At 49.9% G+C, this 18,468-nt stretch overlaps 1 protein-coding gene across 1 annotated transcript; it reads right to left on the bottom strand.

The window, feature by feature from the left end:
* Window positions 1-208: 208 nt before the first annotated feature.
* PTGER2 (prostaglandin E receptor 2) lies at window positions 209-9,951 on the bottom strand. The gene is made up of 2 exons (XM_065403884.1): window positions 9,139-9,951; window positions 209-997 (listed from the first exon to the last, which is right to left on the bottom strand). The coding sequence occupies exons 1-2, from the start codon at window positions 9,949-9,951 to the stop codon at window positions 752-754; spliced, it is 1,059 nt and encodes a 352-aa protein (XP_065259956.1). The 3' UTR covers window positions 209-751.
* Between the last annotated feature and the right edge of the window lie 8,517 nt (window positions 9,952-18,468).

Raw genomic sequence — 18,468 nt, 5'->3', positions numbered from 1 at the left:
TGCTTCTGCCCCTCCTAACAGCTTTGGCCCCAAACGAGGAACCCAGCTGGCTTTTCTTCCCCTAGCTGTACGGCACTTGGAAAATAGAGCGACAAGAAGCGGAACTAGCTTTAGCCTTCCTGCCCTCCCCTCCCACCCCAGGGCAAGACTGTAGTTATACGAAGGCACATGGCAATGCAGATATCTCTGAGACAGAAATACACGGGGGTCTAAAGACTTCCATTTCAGTAGTTAGATAAATGGTTAGTTAAGCCTCCATGAAGCTAATAAGGACTTGGTGGGTTTCGCAACAAACCAATAAGCCAAAGCTATATTATTAGCTCTTCTGTGTCTCCCCACCAAACCGTATCACAAGGCATAGTGTTCGAGAAAACATTTATCTCCGAGACTTACAGTAAATAGCCACTAGCTTCTTAGTGTTTCAAACGCACTAGAGTGCAGCACATGTCTTTAGTTCAACATGAAAGTTCCTGTCTAGTGGCAACGGAAATCCAGTTATTGATTAGCCTCTAGGATGCTGTCCCATAAGTAGAAAATACTCACTTTAGATGGACTTCCCTTATGCTTTTTGACAAATCCTGCAGTGTCTTGTCAGCCAGACTGCAGCTCAATCCATTGTGCAGTAAATGTATTTGTTTATTAACCTAAAAAGCACAGCTTCCCATCGTGTTTATACTTCTAAGTTTGTTCATTACCCTGAGGAGCCATTTCAGCATGATCTTCCAGATGTCTCCACTGAAAGCTGCTGGGATTACTGCCCGCAAAGGTCAATCTGCTTATTGGATTTTGACTCTGCAGCAGGAGTCGTCTGCATGTTGTCTTGGCTCTTTAGGGACATCTGACAGCACAGTACAGAACGGATTACCCTCAGAACTGAAGGTCTAAGGATGACAAAGACCCAAGGGTCAATAATTGGATTAATTGCTAAGAACCTCAGTGCTAGAAGGTCCATCTTATCGTCTTGGTTATTCATAAACTTGTTCATATAGGCACGAATCTGTAAAACAAAGGAAAAATAAAATGCAAGACTGATCATAGGAATATTTTAATGCACAAATATAAAACACCACTTCAAAGGAACGTCTATATTCACAGCAGATGTTTTGTTTTCAGTGTTTTAAGTGAATTTCGTTCTAATGAGATGCCAAGCTGGTGGACGTAAAGACTAGCGCTGGGTGGGAGACTGTTTTTGTGTCCCGTGAATATTTTCAAGAATTCAAAATTTTTTCCATGTCTTGATTTGGGATGAAAAGTCAAAACCTTGAAAATATTTGTGAACTGAGAAACCATTTTTTTTTTTCATTTCAGGCAAATCAAAACGTTGAGTTCAAAAATTTGCCATTTCAATTTTTTTACCCTTTTTCAGTCTAATTAGTTTAAATTTCAAAAGGAAAAGAAAAGTCCTTTTGAACTGGAAAACTAGAATTTTTCGTGTAGAATATGTCAAAACGACACTGACAATTTCAAAACCTTTTTTTTTCCCTCAACACTTTTTTCAAGTCAGGAAATTTGTCGAACTCCACGCTGTTTCATTAGCAGTTTAGGTTTCAACAAATTGATTTTTTTCATTTAAAAAATAAATAAATAAATTCTTGACTAGCTCTAAAGACTAACATTCTTCTTTTATCCACAGGACAGGCAGAGTATGAGCAGGCTCACACAATGCACGCTTCTCTCCATGCTGCCTAACCAATATATAGAGCTGATCAGGAACTCTCCGACACATTTTTCCATTGCAAAATGCAGATTCGTTGAGTGAAACACTTCACAGAAACACATCTATTTCATTGGGGCGGAGGGTGGGGAAGCTTTTTGACAGTGATGAAGCATTCCACTTCAACGTTTGCAGAACAGAATGTTTGGATTTTGTTTTAAAACTCCTTTTCATTTCAAAATTTCTTCTTTTTTTAAATATCAAAATCAGAACAAAATGTTTCCATCAGAAAGTAATTTTTTTCAGAATTTCATTTTGTGGGAAATTAACTTTTTTAGTTTTGTTCTGGAATGGTGGGGGGGTGGGGGGGAAGAGAACTCAAAGAATTTCCTGGGAAATGGAAAATTCTGTTCTTGCCCAGCTCTAGCAATGTTCCTGTTATACAAGAACCATTGGATTTAGGGTTTTTTTTATAGTCCTACACATTTTCTATCCCCCAGGCAGTGAGAGAAGCATAGAATCATAGAATTGGAGGACTGGAAGTGACCGTAAGAGGTCATTTAGTCCAGTCCCCTGCACTCAAGGCAGGACTAAGTATTATCTAGACCAGTGGTCTCCAAAGTGGAGTGGGCGCACCCCAGGGGGTGCGCAAGAGGATCCTTGGGGGTGCGCAGTAGGAGGAGTGCTTTTTTATTATTATTTTTTGCTTTGTCAGGCAGGAGTCCGAGCGGCTTTTTTTTTTTTCTTTGGCAAAAATGGTAGCGCCGGCGTGGCGGGGGTGCGTGCTCAGAAAAGTTTGGAGACCACTGATCTAGACCATCCCTGACAGGAGTTTGTCTATCCGCTCTTAAAAACCTCCAATGATGAGATTCCACAACCTCCCTAGGCAATTTGTTCCAGTGCTTAACCACCCTGACAGGAAGTTTTTCCTAATGTCCAACCTAAACCGCCCTTGCTGCAATTTAAGCCCATTGCTTCTTGTCCTATCCTCAGAGGTTAATGAGGCAATTCTTTTACCTCCTTGTAACAAACCTTTTATGTATTTGAAAACGGTTATCACGTTCCTCCTTAGTCTTCTCTTCTCCAGACTAAACAAACCCAATTTTTTCAATCTTCCCTCAGAGGTCATGTTTTCTAGACCTTTCATCATTTTTGTTGCTCTTCTCTGGACTTTCTCCAGTTTGTCCACATCTTTCCTGAAATGTGGTGCCCAGAACTGCACAAAATAGTCCACCTGAAGCCTTATCAGTGTGGAGTAGAGCAGAAGAATGACTTATCATGTCTTGCTTACAACACTCCTGCTAATACTTCCCAGAATGATATTTGTTAAAAAGAAAAGCAGCGTAACACAGCTGACTCATATTTAACTTGTAATCCACTATGACCCCCAGATCCCTTTCCGCAGTACTCCTTCCTAGGAAGCCATTTCCCATTTTGTATGTGTGCAACTGATTGTTCTTCCTAAATGGAGTACTTTGCATTTGTCCTTATTGAATTTCATCCTTTTTACTTCAGACCATTTCCCCAGTTTGTCCAGATCATTTTGAATTTTAAACCTGTCCTCCAAAGCACTTGCAACCCCTCCAGCTTGGTATCATCCGCAGACTTGATAAGTATCAGAGGGGTAGCCGTGTTAGTCTGAATCTGTAAAAAGCAACAGCGGGTCCTGTGGCATCTGAAGAAGTGAGGTTCTTACCCACGAAAGCTTATGCTCCCAATACTTCTGTTAGTCTTAAAGGTGCCACAGGACCCTCTGTTGCTTTTTACAGACTTGATAAGTGTACTCTCTATGCCATGATCTAAATCACTGATGAAGATATTGAACAGAACCGGACCTAGGGCCGAGCCCGAGCCTTTATTTGGAAAATGCTTGAGCCCGCAGACACTTTGCACATGTGTGGTAGCTGCAGAGATCCAAATGGCAGGGTGGCCCGATCAGCTGCAGCCTGCTCTAATTGCACAACTTCCGTATGGAGAAAAAACTCTAAAGAGAAGCCTGTTTCCCCATTACTATGTATTTACATGAAAAGGACTCACATACACTTCAATGAATCCCTCTTCAGACGAACTCCGCCAAACAGGAAATTCAATTAAGAGGGCATGAACACCTCGCCCTGTTTTTAGAGACCATTAACATTGCACATGCAGAGTCCCTTCTGCAAAAGTCCTTGTTTTAGTAATGAAACTTTGCACCTAGGTATCGCTTTCACCCCAAGGTTTCAAAGCTAGGTAGCTGTTCTCCTGATTGTGCCTTGCCTCCCCAGCTGTACAAAGAGAGGACAAAATTTGCTCTGGGTCACAGAGTGACTCAGCAACACAGCTGGCCACAGAAGTCCAGCTGTCCCGACACACAGGCCTATGCTCGAGAACCCGCGGCTTCTTTTTCTGTAGATCTCTGATACATATGGCATAAAAAAGTTATTTAAAGACATAACTTCAGACCTTCATCTTTGCGTGTCTCCATTTTGTTGGGCTTAATGTCTTTTGGCTTTAGGTCCATCAGCAGGAGAGTTCAGCTCGGGTTAAGGGAAGTTCGGACAGTTCAATCATGTTTCAATTTAGGGGTTTTAAATGCATATTGCTTGGGCAACAGGTTACACTAGGTGCAGGGTTACAAACGACAACATGAACAATGTGATGTTAAATGTGGGATTACGCGCTTTAGGAGAGGCCGCCCGTCTGTTTCACGACAGCAACATCTAATCCAGAGGTGGGCAAACTACGGCCCGCAGGACCGTCCTGCCCGGCCCTTGAGCTCCCGGCCGGGGAGGCTCACCCCCGGCCCCTCCCGTGCTGTCCCCCCTCCCCCGGAGCCTCAGCTCGCCATACCACCAGCGCTCTGGGCAGCGGGGCTGCGAGCTCCTGCCAGGCAGCGCGGCAGGCTCTGGCCGGGCAGCGCAGCTGCTAGACATGCTGCTTTGAGCGGCATGGTAAGGGGGCGGGGAGTGGAGGATGGATAAGGGGCAGAGGGTCCTGGGGGGCAGTCAGGGGACAGGGGGCGGTTGGATGGGGCGGAGGTTCTGTGGGGGGGCGGTCAGGGGACAGGGAACAGGGGGGATTAGATAGGCGTGGGAGTCCCATGGGGCCTGTCAGGGGGCGGGAGTGTGGATAGGGGTTGGGGCGGTCTGGGGACAAGGAGCAGGGGGGGTTGGATGGGTCAAGGGTTCTGAGGGGGCCAGTCAGGGGGCAGGAAGTGGGATAGGGCAGATAGGGGGCAGGGGCCAGGCTGTTTGGGGAGGAACAACCTTCCCTACCCGGCCCTCCATACAGTCTTGGAACCTCGATGTGGCCCTCAGGCCAAAAAGTTTGCCCACCCCTGGTCTAATCCCTCACAGCGGTGCTAAATTTGCCAGCGGGCTACTTATCATGACAACCCAGTAGCGAGAGTTTAGGCCAAAACGGGACATTCCCACATTTTACTCCCCGCAAAAATGTCAAGTTGCTAAAAGAAAAATGAGCAGAGGATGCCAAAGTAAGGCCCGAGGAAGAGGCTCGGCTTGCCCTCAAAGTCCCAGAAGATTTTTCAATACCAGCTTTAGACAACTGCAATTTAAGATTCCTCAGGGAGCCTATTTTCCTCCGCACACACCTAAGGAACCAATCAGCGGGCTTTGGTATTTAAAGAAGCTGTGACAAGTATGACTAGTCCCGTCCAAAACATCCCTTCCACTCCCCCTCCCCCCCGCCCGATGTGGGCATGTGAAACCACAAAAATGAATCCATCACTGGGCTTCGTAGCGAGCCCTGAGCTGAGCATATGAAGAGATACTTCATTTATCCAAAAATGCAATGAAGTCAATAGATGCTTAAGGGATCATTAATTACCGTATCCAGTCTATTGGCAGGTTGCCTATAGTGCCCTTCACCAGAGTGTGTAGGTGCAATCAATGAGCATGGAAGAAAAACAGCTCTAGCCATGTTTCTGACCTACTGTATGAATTTATGTCTGACAGCCAAAATCAGTTACTTCCTTAAATATGCTTGTTTGCTACTTTATGGAAGAACTGACAATCCCTCCTGGGAAGATGATGCAGCAAATTTTACTCATGTGACACCAGTTGCTCTGTCTCAGGTCCTGGTCCCCATGAACCCAGAGCTGTTTAGCAAGACCGGATGTATCTAACTTCTAAAGCTGTGTATTAAAAAGGGAGATGAAGAGTTTGAGACAGACAATTAATGCCTTAGCTATTTACTTCTAACGACCTGGGTTCAAATCCTGTACATGCTGCAGCTGAAAGTGAGTTGAATCATCTCATTCTAGTCACTAAAAGCACCAGATGTTCTGACAACTCATGTCATGACACAGGACTTAGTTAGTTTTTGGGAAAGTTTGCCCTACAACTGCTTATGCAGGGTAGGCATTATAGTTGGTGCTATTGGTATATCACCTTCATGGGCACTAAATTCAACCATCATCCATGTGTGTCTAAATAAAAAAAGATTAGGCATGGCAAGGAATATGAGTTGTATCTACAATTATATTACCTAGATAAATTTAGGACTTTCAGTCCTCATGCTTCAGGGCAGAAAGAGGTAGGGTCAGGAAGAAACGCCCACGTGGTATGCTACTGTACAACTGGGTGCATTTATAAGGGTTTATATGCTTTCCTCTGAAGGATTCACCACTAGCCACCGACCTGTTCTGCTACCTGTGACTACAGCTAGTTGGTCTGTTGTTCTATGGCAATATCTATGTTCTTCTATGGAAAGAGTAGACCAGAAAGAGAATCTCCTAAAGCTAAAAGGAAAGTAACTGATTGTGAATCAGTTCTCAAAGCCGTAGGAACTAGGTACTTGCACCTAGACATGGTGTCCTGAAGTGAAAGTTCCAGTGTCCCCTTTCTCCATACTCATGATGCTTGTTCACCTGATAATATAACAATTTTTAATTTCTCCTTTGTGGCACACAGTGGGATTTCTAGATATTTGATCGAATGAAATGATCCTATGTACAAATGCTAGGCTGGTAGAAAATACACTTCTACCATCAAGGACTTTTAACTAGCTGATCACTTTATGCTGCTCACCAGACTGCAAAAACCTTCCTCTCCAAAACAGACCCATTGCAAATGTATACGTACTTCCAATAATTCCTGTCACAAGCACACCAGCAGTTACATCTCATGTCTGTACATGACTCAGCCAGATGGGGGAAAGTACCATTAGGAGCGGAGCTAAAGACCCCTAAACAAATTTAAGGCCCATCAATTGGTGGTGGAGCAGCTCTGATGATTGCAAGTCCAAGACCACAGGAAACACAACAGGCTGCTAGATGTTATTACATTTCCTTGATCAAGCTCTTGAAATCCAAAAATAATGGTGCAGCATGTCCAGTGGTTAATTTGTCCATTGGGCCTTTCAGCTCTCCAGCTGCTAATGAAAGATAATGTCAATCTAACGGTAGGAATGTAAAATTAGCTTTGGCCGTATTCCCAGTCTGGGCAGGTTTTGCTTTTCATAGGGAAAAAAGAACTGAGAAACAGAAGGAAAAAAAATCACCCAAACCATCTGCTCCCTCAAAAGTGGGAAGAATCAAACTATTGACTGGTAAAGGGTTGAGTGACATGGCAGCTGCTAAGGGGTCCTATTTAATTGGAACGACAAGAGAAAGTCAGACTAATGGTTAGAGTTCTTTACTTGTGTCACGTGGGTTCTATTTTTGAGAGGCAGCACTCTAGCAGTTAGAACTTGGGAGTCAGAAGACTTGCGTTATAGTTCCAAACCTGCCGTTGTCCAAAACACTTAATCTCAGTGTGCCTCGGTTTCCGTACCCGTCGAATATGGAAAATACATACCTTTATCAAGCATTTTCATGCCTTCCGGTCAAAAGTAATGTATATGCTCAAAGTTCTTATGAATTGTAAGTGTGATGAGCATATTCTCCTACCTCATATCTTTGTTTATGGACACAATCTTCAGCTCCAGGGACACCATGCAAGCCAGCTTTTTCACATCGAAATTAACATTTGTGTACAGGTGAGGGTGTGTGCATGCGCAGTGGCTGTTGTCTGTCTGTATTTGCTGAGGCATCCTTTCCCCTCACAGTTGAAAACTTGGTTCAGTGGGCAAAACTATATCCTTGTACAACCGCATGGATGCATGCGTGCTCACTGACACCACAGCAACGCATGTCCAACCAACCCCAGTGATTTGGGGCATCCCTACACTCACCTAACTGCATTTATCTACGCAACCTCGGTTCCACATTGGCAATTTAACTGACCTGTGTTACGTCAATTACAGCCATGGAGCCCTATTGATTTGTGCCCCTCACTATGACACATGCAAATGAACTGATCTACGTCACCTCAACTCCTTCCCTGCAACTGCACCAACCCTTCAACCTTGCTACCGCCCTCGAAACGGCACAGCTCAGTGCCAGTGGCACAGGCATGTAACCTCAGCGACGCAGGCCTATACTTGATCCATGCAATCTCGGTCAAGCATCTGCCACTCTAGTGCCCTGTGAAAGCATCTTGAGCCCTGTCACCATCGTCTCTCAGCTCCCAGAAAGTGGATTTATCCTCACGAGTCCCCGGAAAACTAGAAAAGTGCTATCTCCATTTAACAGATGAGGAAATGGGAGCACAGAGCCAATACTACGATAAAAAGCCCATGGCACCGTCTCAGAGCCCGGATCAGCTGACTTGGGCTAGCGGAGCTGGAGCTCAGGCTCTGAGACCCTTTCCCCTCGTGGGGTTTCAGAGTGTGGGCTCCAGCGTGAGCCCAAATGACTACAGAACAATTGTATAGTCCCGGAGCCCTGAGCCAGGCCAACCATGGGTCTTTTACAGCAGTGTAGACGTAGTCTAAGAGATTTGGTCAGGGAAGCTGTGGCGGAGTCAGGAACAGAGCAATCTTTGTGCTTCAGTCTAGTCTAGTGCCTTAATCCCAGAACTCAGTGGGGCTGTCTGGCATCCTCATCTGTAGGGGTTTCTTTTTAATTTAGGGACTAAAAATAATTTTGTTGTAGAGTCAGAATTTAAGCCCAGAAAGGACAACCCCCCAGCCCCAGATCATCTAATCCAGTTTTTCTCAACCTTTTTGATCTCAGGGACCGGGGCTGGTCCATGGGCCGGTCACTAAGAAACACTGATGTAGCCTGACCTCCTGTGTCTCACAGACCCCTAACACTGGCACACTAAACCCAACAACCCAAACAGCCCACAGGAGACCAGGTTAGTATGTGCCACAGGCAGAGAACGGGAGGGATGGGTGCAGGAGGCCCCCAAGGACAGGGATTAGCAAGGGGGCCGGGGGAGAAGGCCCCAGGTGCTGGAGGCCCCCAAGGGCAGGGATTAGCAAGGGGGCCGGGGGAGAAGGCCCCAGGTGCAGGAGGCCCCCAAGGACAGGGATTAAGAAGGGGCCCGGGGGAGAAGGCCCCCAAGGACAGGGATTAAGAAGGGGGCCGGGGGAGAAGGCCCCAGGGGCAGGAGTCCCCCCAGGGCAGGGGTTAGCCAGGGGCTCCCGGCCCCTGCACTCACCGTGAAAGGCAGGGAGCAGACGATGAAGGTGATGGTCATGATGGCCAGGAGGATGAGGTGATCCACCTCCTCGGACATGGAGAGCCTCCGGCGCCCGGCGGGCTGCTCCAGCGAGGCCAGGCGGCGCGAGGTCTGCCCGCGGCGGTGCATGCCCACCAGGTTGCGGGTGACGCTCAGGTTGCAGAGCAGCACGGCCAGGATGAGCAGCAGCAGCAGCGTGGCGTAGAGCAGCGAGTAGGTGGCGTCCCAGCCGCCGGCGCCCTGGGCGGCGCGCATCTGGATGAAGCACCAGGTGCCCGGGCAGTACTGCACGTAGCTGTCGAAGCCCAGCAGCGGCAGGGCGCAGAAGGCGGCGGCGAAGGCGTAGAGGGCCAGCAGCAGCGCCGAGCGGCGGCGGACGAAGCGCTCGTAGAGGTAGGGCTGGCCCAGGGCCAGGCAGCGCTCCAGCGCCATGGCGAACAGCACCAGCATGGTGGCCAGGCCGAAGAAGCTCATGGCGAAGCCGAAGTAGAGGCACAGCCGCCTGTCCTCGGCCAGCGCCACCAGCGTGCGGTTGCGGCCGTAGGAGGCCAGCACCACGGGGCTGACCAGGCAGGTGCCCAGCAGGTCGGTGAGCACCAGGACGGTCACCAGCACGTGGAAGAGGGAGAGCGGGCGGCCGCGCCGCCCCAGCCGGCGCCGGGCCAGCAGCGCCAGCGCCGTCAGGTTGCCCAGCAGCCCGGCCGAGAACATGACGGCGCTGATGGCCGGGCTCTCCTCGGCCGACAGCGGCTCTTGGTTCTCGCAGTGCGAGGCAGAGCCGGACCCGCTCATGGTGGCGCCCGCCCGCTGTCAGGCGCTGGGACGTGAGGGCAGCGCCAGGCAGAGGCGAGCCGAGCCGAGCCGGCCCCTCGCCGGGCTCTCCCGGCGCGCAGCCAGAGGCGCTCGCAGCTCCTCCCTCGCCAACAGCTGGAGCTCGGACCCGCCTCCCCTGGCGCAGCTGCCCGCCGCTCAGGGTCCCTCCCCCTCCAGCCGGGGCAGCGCGGGGAGAGGCTCCGTCCTCCCTCCCAACAGCTGGAGCCCCGTCCCCCCTGCGCACCTTCCTGCCCCAGCCGGGGAGCCCCGCCACCGCCCCCTGCGCGCTCCTCCCTTCCCAGCACCTCTGGGCAGCGGGTGGAGATCAGTCACTGCCCGCGGGGTCCTCCTGCGCACGGGGAGAGGCTGCGTCCTTCCTCCCAAACAGCCAGAGCTCCCTGCCCCTTCCCCGACAGCACTGGAGTGCGGCCGCGGCTCCCTCCCTAGCTAGCTGGGTCACTGAGCTGCGCGCCGGGAAGGGATCCCCAACCTCCCACCCGCAGCCTCTGGCTCGCCCGACTGGCACCGTCATCGTGCCCAGCAGCCTGGCTCCACGTGGAGCCCCAGCCCGAGGGGAGGCTCACCACCGCGCTGCATCCCCCGCCGGTAGCCAGCCACACTCGGGACGGGGAGTCCCCACAGGCCAGTTGTGACCCTCACGTCCGAGCCCTGGGAATGCACCGGGGTTTCTTCGGGGCGCTTCTCTAAGTGGCCTGGAAAGGGCAGAGGGAGAGAATGAGAGAGGGAGCAAACCCCCAGGGCAATCCGCCCCCAATCCGCCCCCCAGGGCAACAGACTGTGGACTGACAGGCGGACAGAAGCACTGACACACAAATGCACATGCAGCAGACACCAGGCTGACTCGCAGGACTCATGGGGAGTTGCACTGAGAACAGACTTGTCTTGGTGTCTGCCACAGCTTCTGATTGAGACACGCTTTTCTTTCCAAGCCCCATTCACATTCCCTGAAAGGGGTCTGCTCCCATCTACACCCACACATGAACCATTCAATACCAGTCCAGCTCTCCCGGTGGCTGATCACCAGAAGCTACCTGGGTTCCCTTCCCAGCGAGTACAGGGCTACAGGCCACAGTCATCCCAGCTATAGCTCACCTGCTTTCAGGGGTCACTTCATCGAGGTCAGTGCAGTTACACCAGTATAAGTACATCAGAATTGGAGCCCTGGTTTTCATTGGTGATTGACAGTTTCATTGATCTGTACATGTGCTGTTTCACACATCTAAGCATCCTTGCAGCATGGGTTTGATCTCCCTGACCCCAGTCATTCCTTTGACTTCCATGGAGTGGTTTCTGATTTACAGTGGAGGAAGAGATAGCTGTATCAGGTCATGTGATTGTGAGACTATTCACACTGTTGCCCTCTTGTGTGTGGGGGGGGGGGGGGGGAGGGGAAGTAGGACCTGTCATGGGTGTGTTTTTCAGCCTAAGCTCTGGAATGCTGACTAACGAATGGGCAGCCTTTGAATTTCAAGGGGCCCTCGCGTGCTGAAGTTTCCCTAAGTGAATGTTTGGTACATACAGGTCATCGACACCACTTTCCTCAAGCAGCTGGAAGCATGTCTCCGTGCTTACTTAAAACATTATCAACTCATATGGCAACTCCCATTAGGACTTGTTAAAAAAACGGACCACTTCGGAACTCTTCAGGTCCCAGAGGGATATTTGTTTAAAAGTCCCTCAAAGATTTACTGGCTGAGATCCACATATAAACCCCAGGCCATTTATATCCCCAAGTACAAATCTTAACGCTATTCTACATGGGCTCTCAGAAGACAAATACGTATGTGGTTACTTCTTTGTACTGATGGCTCTTCAAAAAACATTCAGCAAACAGCATAGAAAAAGTACCGGGAGCTTGTCTACACTTGAAACCCTGCAGCGGTGCATCTGTAGCGTGGGTGTAGGTAATCCACCTCCTCAATGGGAGAATTCCTAGCGCTGCCTACAGCAGGGGTTAGGTCGGTGTCACTGCGGCGCTCAGGCCTGGGGATTTTTCACACTCCTTGCGACGTAGTTAAACCGACCTCATTTCCTAGTGTAGATTAGACCTGAGTGCTTCTACTGCTTGGCACAGCATATCAATGGGCAGTTCAAAGGGAGAAACAGCCCGATGCTGATCTCACTTGACACTGGAGTAAATCAAGAATCACTCAGATGAAGAGAGGGATACGCTGTGTAAGGGCTGGCCCAGACTGGGGACTTACATCGGCATAGTTTTGTCTCTTGGGAGTGTGGATTTCACACCCCTGAGAGTCTAACCCCAGTGCAGACAATACTAGCTCATCCCTGCATCATGCGGGAGGTCAGACTAGATGATCATAATGGTCCTTTCTGACCTTAAAGTCTATGAGTCTATGAGAAGAATTCTGCCATCAACCTAGCAACCACCTCCTGGGTCAAGAAGGTGAAAAGCCTTCCGTCTGGGGGATCATCCCAAATCAGATGATTATCCTGGGGCCGAGAATGCCATGGCATGTGAAGATATTCAAAGATTAATATACTGGAGCTCAATCTTTAGGCGTCTCAGAGCTCTGCGTGGTGCACCCAATGGAAAGAAGGCGATGGTATGCCACCTTTCCGCCATACCCCCAGTCCTGATCCTGGGAACTGCTCCAGTGCTTTAAGTGTTTGTCAGGGGCGGGGGTGGAGTTAGGGTGACCAGATCAGCAGTCCAAAATATCGGGACGGGGGGAGGGGGGGCAGGGGGAAAAAAAGGGGGGGCAGAGCAAAAAAAAGGGGGGGCGGAGCAAAAAAAAAAAAAAAAAGGCGTTTAAAAGGGGCCGGGGGCATTAGCAGGCCCCGGCCCCACGCGCTGACCTCCCCGCAGAGCCTCCCGCCCCCCGGCCCGCCACGGGCATATGCGGCACGCGGTGGATCCGGGTGGGGGCAGCACGGAGCTGGCAGGAGCCGGGTGGGTGGCAGGGGCCAAATCCCCGCTGCTGCCAGGGAGCCCCGCGCCTCTCCCGCCCGCTCGCGGCTGCGGCTCCTTCCCGGCAGGACGAGCCTCCCGCCGCCCCGGCCACATGCGGCGCGTGTCCCCCGCGCCTACTCTCCCTCCCGCCGGGAAGGAGCAGCTGGACGCGCGCCGCATGTGGCCGGGGCAGGCCGGGAGGCTCGTCCTGCCGGGAAGGAGCCGCAGCCGCGAGCGGGCGGGAGAGGCGTGGGGCTCCCTGGCAGCAGCGGCCCGGGCAGGAGCCCTCTGTCGCGGCGGGGGGCTCAAAGCTGAGCCCCCCGTCTCCCTCGCCAGCCCCCCTTTGCCCTCCGAAGGCCCGGGTGCCGGAGCTGACTCACAAGCTCCAGGCACCGCCGCCACCCCCTGCCTCCCAGGCTTGCGCCGCCATGCTGCAAGCCTGGGAGGGAGGAGGAATGCTACGTGGTTGGGGAAGAGGCAGGGCCAGGGCAGGGATTTGGGGAGGGAGCCAATGGGGGAAAGGGGGTGGAGCCGGGGCGGGGGGGCGGAGCCGGGGCGCAGCGCAACATTTCTTTTTTGTCCAGTGTCCCGACCAAACATCGGTCGGGACGCGGGACAAAGAAGCAAAAATCGGGACAGTCCCGATAAAATCGGGACGTCTGGTCACCCTAGGTGGAGTTGTCAGGGGTAACAGACCTGGCCTAAGTAAATAAATACATAACAATCAAGCCAGGTCACAGAGGGGCAGCTAACTGTCAGGGTGGTGAAGCAGTGGAATAAATTGCCTAGGGAGGTTGTGGAATCTCCATCATTGGGGATTTTTCAGAGCAGGTTGGACAAACACCTGGCAGGGATAATACTTAGTCCTGCCTTGAGTGCAGGGGACTGGACTAGATCTCTCAAGGTCCCTTCCAGTTCTGTGATTCTATGAAGCACCCCTTGAGTCTTTGCAATGACAGTGTGCAGCGTACACAGCAGTTCTAGTCCTCACCTTCTCCAGTGGGGTGTGGGAGCCTGCAGTTTAAATCCAATGAGCTGGCAAAGACCCTGGAACCCAATGCTTTCAGCAGAGACCATTCTGGTCCTTGCGCTATTCCACTGCTAAACTCTTCTGTCTGACTCCCACCCCTCCTTTTTATAAACTCCTCCCCCTTCTCTTCAGTTCCCACTGGTTCCACTCTCAGAAAGTGACCCTGGACGTGTCCTGCCAGGCTGCTTGCCCACAATGGAAATCACCTCCCAGCCCTGGCAAGTCTGCAGGGGCAGAGTACCCCAAAACAAAACCAAGAACTGTGTGTCCTCTCCACTGTTCCTTCACTTATTTACACCACGAACTTCTGCAAAGTAAGCATATGGGTTACACATGTTCCCCAGTAACTGCCTTCATTGGAGACCAATTAGGAGGTTCAATTTTAGATCCCCTATTCCCTAGCATTGTTAGCATGTCTGGTCTAATAATTATGTACGAGGCAGTGTCTGCTATTCCTGTGCATTTCACAGATCCTAGTATACACTCAATAGCTAAATGCCCATTATTGTTGTTTAATGTTGGGTTACGTTTAGAGGCGAGAGCAACAAGGGTGATGTCATGATGGGTGTGTGCTATAGACCACCAGGCCAGGAGGATGAGGTAGATGGGGCTTCCTTCGGACAATTAACTGAAGTTTCCAGATCACAGGCCCTGGTTCTAATGGGGGGCTTCACTCACCCTGACATCTGCTGGGAGAGCAATACAGCAGCGCACAGACAATCCAGGAAGTTTTTGGATAGTGTTGGGGACAACTTCCTGGTACGAGTGCTGGAGGAACCGACTAGGGACCATTCTCCTCTTGACCTGCTGCTTACAAACAGGGAAGAATTGGTAAGGAAAGTAGAAGTGGGTGGCAACCTAGGCAGCAGTGACCATGAGATGATTGAGTTCAGGATCCTGACAAAAGAAAGAAAGGAGAGTAGCAGAATACGGACCCTGGACTTCAGAAAAGCAGACTTTGACTCCCTTAGGGAACTGATGGGCAGGATCTCCTGGGAGGCGAATATGAGGGGAAAAGGAGTCCCGGAGAGCTGGCTGTATTTTAAAGAAGCCTTATTGAGGGCGCAGGAACAAACCATCCCAGTGTGCGGAAAGAATAGCAAATATGGCAGGCGACCACCTTGGCTTAACAGTGAAATCTTCGGTGAGCTTAAACACAAAAAGGAAGGTTTCAGAGTAGCAGCCGTGTTAGTCTGTATCTGCAAAAAGAACAGGAGTACTTGTGGCACCTTAGAGACTAACAAATTTATTTGAGCATAAGCTTTCGTGGGCTACAGCCCACTTCTTCGGATGCATAGAATGCAACATATATTGAGGAGATATATATACACATACAGAGAGTTGGTGGGAGTTGTCTTACCAACTCTGAGAGGCCAATTAAGTAAGAGGAAAAAAAACTTTTGAAGTGATAATCAGGATAGCCCAGTACAGACAGTTTGATAAGAAGTGTGAGAGTACTTACATGGGGAGATAGATTCAATGTTTGTAATGGCTCAGCCATTCCCAGTCTCTATTTAAGCCTAAGTTGATTGTATCTAATTTGCATATCAATTCAAGCTCAGCAGTTTCTTGTTGGAGTCTGTTTTTGAAGCTTTTTTGTTGCAAAATTTGTCACCCGCAGGTCTGTCATTGAATGACCAGACAGGTTGAAGTGTTCTCCTACTAGTTTTTGAATGTTATGATTCCTGATGTCAGATTTGTGTCCATTAATTCTTTTGCTTAGAGACTGTCGGTTTGGCCAATGTACATGGCAGAGGGGCATTGCTGGCACACGATGGCATATATCACATTGGTAGATGTGTAGGTGAACGAGCCCCTGATGGCATGGCTGATGTGATTAGGTCCTATGATGATGTCACTTGAATAGATATGTGGGCAGAATTGGCATCAGGCTTTGTTGCAAGGATAGGTTCCTGAGTCAGTGTTTTTGTTCAGTGATGTGTGGTTGCTGGTGAGTATTTGCTAAAGGTTGGGGGGTTGTCTGTAAGCGAGGACAGGCCTGTCTCCCAAGATCTGTGAGAGTGAGGGATCATCTTTCAGGATAGGTCGTAGATCTTTGATGATGCGCTGGAGAGGTTTAAGTTGGGGGCTGAAGGTGACAGCTAGTGGTGTTCTGTTATTTTCTTTGTTGGGCCTGTCTTGTAGGAGGTGACTTCTGGGTACTCGTCTGGCTCTGTCAATCTGTTTTTTCACTTCAGCAGGTGGGTATCGTAGTTTTAAGAATGCTTGATAGAGATCTTGTAGGTGCTTGTCTCTGTCTGAGGGATTGGAGCAAATGCGGTTGTATCTTAGAGCTTGGCTGTAGACAATGGATCATGTGGTGTGTCCTGGATGGAAGCTGGAGGCATGTAGGTAAGTATAGCGGTCAGTAGGTTTCCGGTATAGGGTGGTATTTATGTGACCATCGCTTATTAGCACAGTAGTGTCCAGGAAATGGACCGCTTGTGTGGATTGATCTAGGCTGAGGTTGATGGTGGGATGGAAATTATTGAAATCATGGTGGAATTCCTCAAGGGCTTCTTTTCCATGGGTCCAGATGATGAAGATGTCATCAATGTAGCGTAGGAAGCGTTGTTCTAAGTCAGCCATGAAAATGTTGGCATACTGTGGGGCCATGCGGGTACCCATAGCAGTGCCGCTGACTTGAAGGTATATATTGTCCCCAAACGTGAAATAGTTGTGGGTGAGGACAAAGTCACAAAGTTCAGTCACCAGGTTACCTGTGACATTATCAGGGATACTGTTCCTGATAGCTTGTAGTCCATCTTTGTGTGGAATATTGGTGTAGAGGGCTTCTACATCCATAGTGGCCAGGATGGTGTTTTCTGGAAGATCACCGATGGATTGTAGTTTCCTCAGGAAGTCAGTGGTGTCTCAAAGATAACTGGGAGTGCTGGGAGTGTAGGGCCTGAGGAGAGAGTCCACATAGCCAGACAATCCTGATGTTAGGGTGCCAATGCCTGAGATGATGGGGCGTCCAGGATTTCCAGGTTACAAGAAGTGGAAATTTGGACAGATGACTAGAGAGGAGTATAAAAATTTTGCTAGAGCATGCAGGGGTGTAATCAGGAAGGCCAAGGCACAATTGGAATTGCAGCTAGCAAGGGATGTGAAGGGTAACAAGAAGGGTTTCTACAGGTATGTTAGCAACAAGAAGGTGGTCAGGGAAAGTGTGGGCCCCTTACTGAATGGGGGAGGCAACATAGTGACAGATGATGTGGAAAAAATGTTTAGTCTTCTGGATTTTTAAAGTCACTTGTGAGTATGCACAGGAAATGGAAAACCAGTGCAGGGCCCTTACTGAATGGGGGAGGCAACCTAGTGACAGATAATGGGGAAAAAGCTGAAGTACTCAATGCTTTTTTTGACTCGATCTTCACAGACAAGGCCAGCTCCCAGACTGCTGCACTGGGCAACACAGTACGGGTAGGAGGTGAGCAGCCCTCAGTGGTGAAAGAACAGGTTAAGGACTATTTAGAAAAGCGGGACATGCACAAGGCCATGGATCCAGATCTATTGCATCCAAGGGTGCTGAGGGAGTTGGCTGATGTGATTGCAGAGCCATTGGCCATTAGCTTTGAAAATTCATGGCGATCGGGGGAGGTCCTGGACGATTGGAAAAAGGCAAATATAGTGCCCATATTTTAAAAAGGGAAGAAAGAGAACCCGGGGAACTACAGACCAGTCAGCCTCACTTCAGTCCCCGGCAAAATCATGGAGCAGATCCTCAAGGAATCCATTTTGAAGCACTTGGAGGAGAGGAAGGTGATCAGGAACAGTCAACATGGATTCACCAAGGGCAAGTCATGCCTGACCAACCTGATTGCCTTCTATGATGAGATAACTGGCTCTGTGGATATGGGGAAAGCAGTGGATGTGATATATCTTGACTTTAGCAAAGCTTTTGATATGGTCTCCCACAGTACTCTTGCCAGCAAGTTAAAGAAGTATGGATTGGATAAATGGACTATAAGGTGGATAGAAATCTGGCTAGATTGTCGGGCTCAACGGGTAGTCATCAATGGCACAATGTCTAGTTGGCAGCCGTTATCAAGCAGAGTGTTACAGGAGTCGGTCCTGGGGCTGATTTTGTTCAACATCTTCATTAATGATCTGGATGATGGGATGGATTGCACCCTTAGCAAGTTCGCAGATGACACTAAGCTGGCAGGGGGGAGAGGTAGATACGCTGGAGGGTAGGGATAGGGTCCAGAGTGACCTAGATAAATTGGAGGATTGGGCCAAAAGAAATCTGATGAGGTTCAACAAGGACAACTGCAAAGTCCTGCACTTAGGACGGAAGAATCCCATGCACTGCTACAGGCTGGGGACCGACTGGCTAAGCGGCAGTTCTGCAGAAAAGGACCTGGGGATTACAGTGGACAAGAAGCTGGATATGAGTCAGCAGTGTGCCCTTGTTGCCAAGAAGCCTAATGGCATATTGGGCTGTATTAGTAGGAGCATTGCCAGCAGATCGAGGGAAGTAATTATTCCCCTCTATTCAGCACTGGTGAGGCCACACTTGGAGTATTGT

The sequence above is a fragment of the Emys orbicularis genome, chromosome 4, assembly GCF_028017835.1.
Source record: "Emys orbicularis isolate rEmyOrb1 chromosome 4, rEmyOrb1.hap1, whole genome shotgun sequence".
NCBI classification, from domain to species: domain Eukaryota; kingdom Metazoa; phylum Chordata; order Testudines; family Emydidae; genus Emys; species Emys orbicularis.
Note: the sequence above shows the minus strand (reverse complement) of the source record. Positions and strands in the feature narration are given on the sequence as shown.

What these genes read in the sequence shown, in the direction of transcription:
- PTGER2 (XM_065403884.1), bottom strand. Translation starts at nt 9,951, where the DNA reads ATGAGCGGGTCCGGCTCTGCCTCGCACTGCGAGAACCAAGAGCCGCTG. An exon ending in TCTGCTCCCTGCCTTTCACG is followed by an intron (nt 998 to 9,138) that starts GTGAGTGCAGGG and finishes TTTGTTTTACAG; the next exon opens with ATTCGTGCCTATATGAACAA.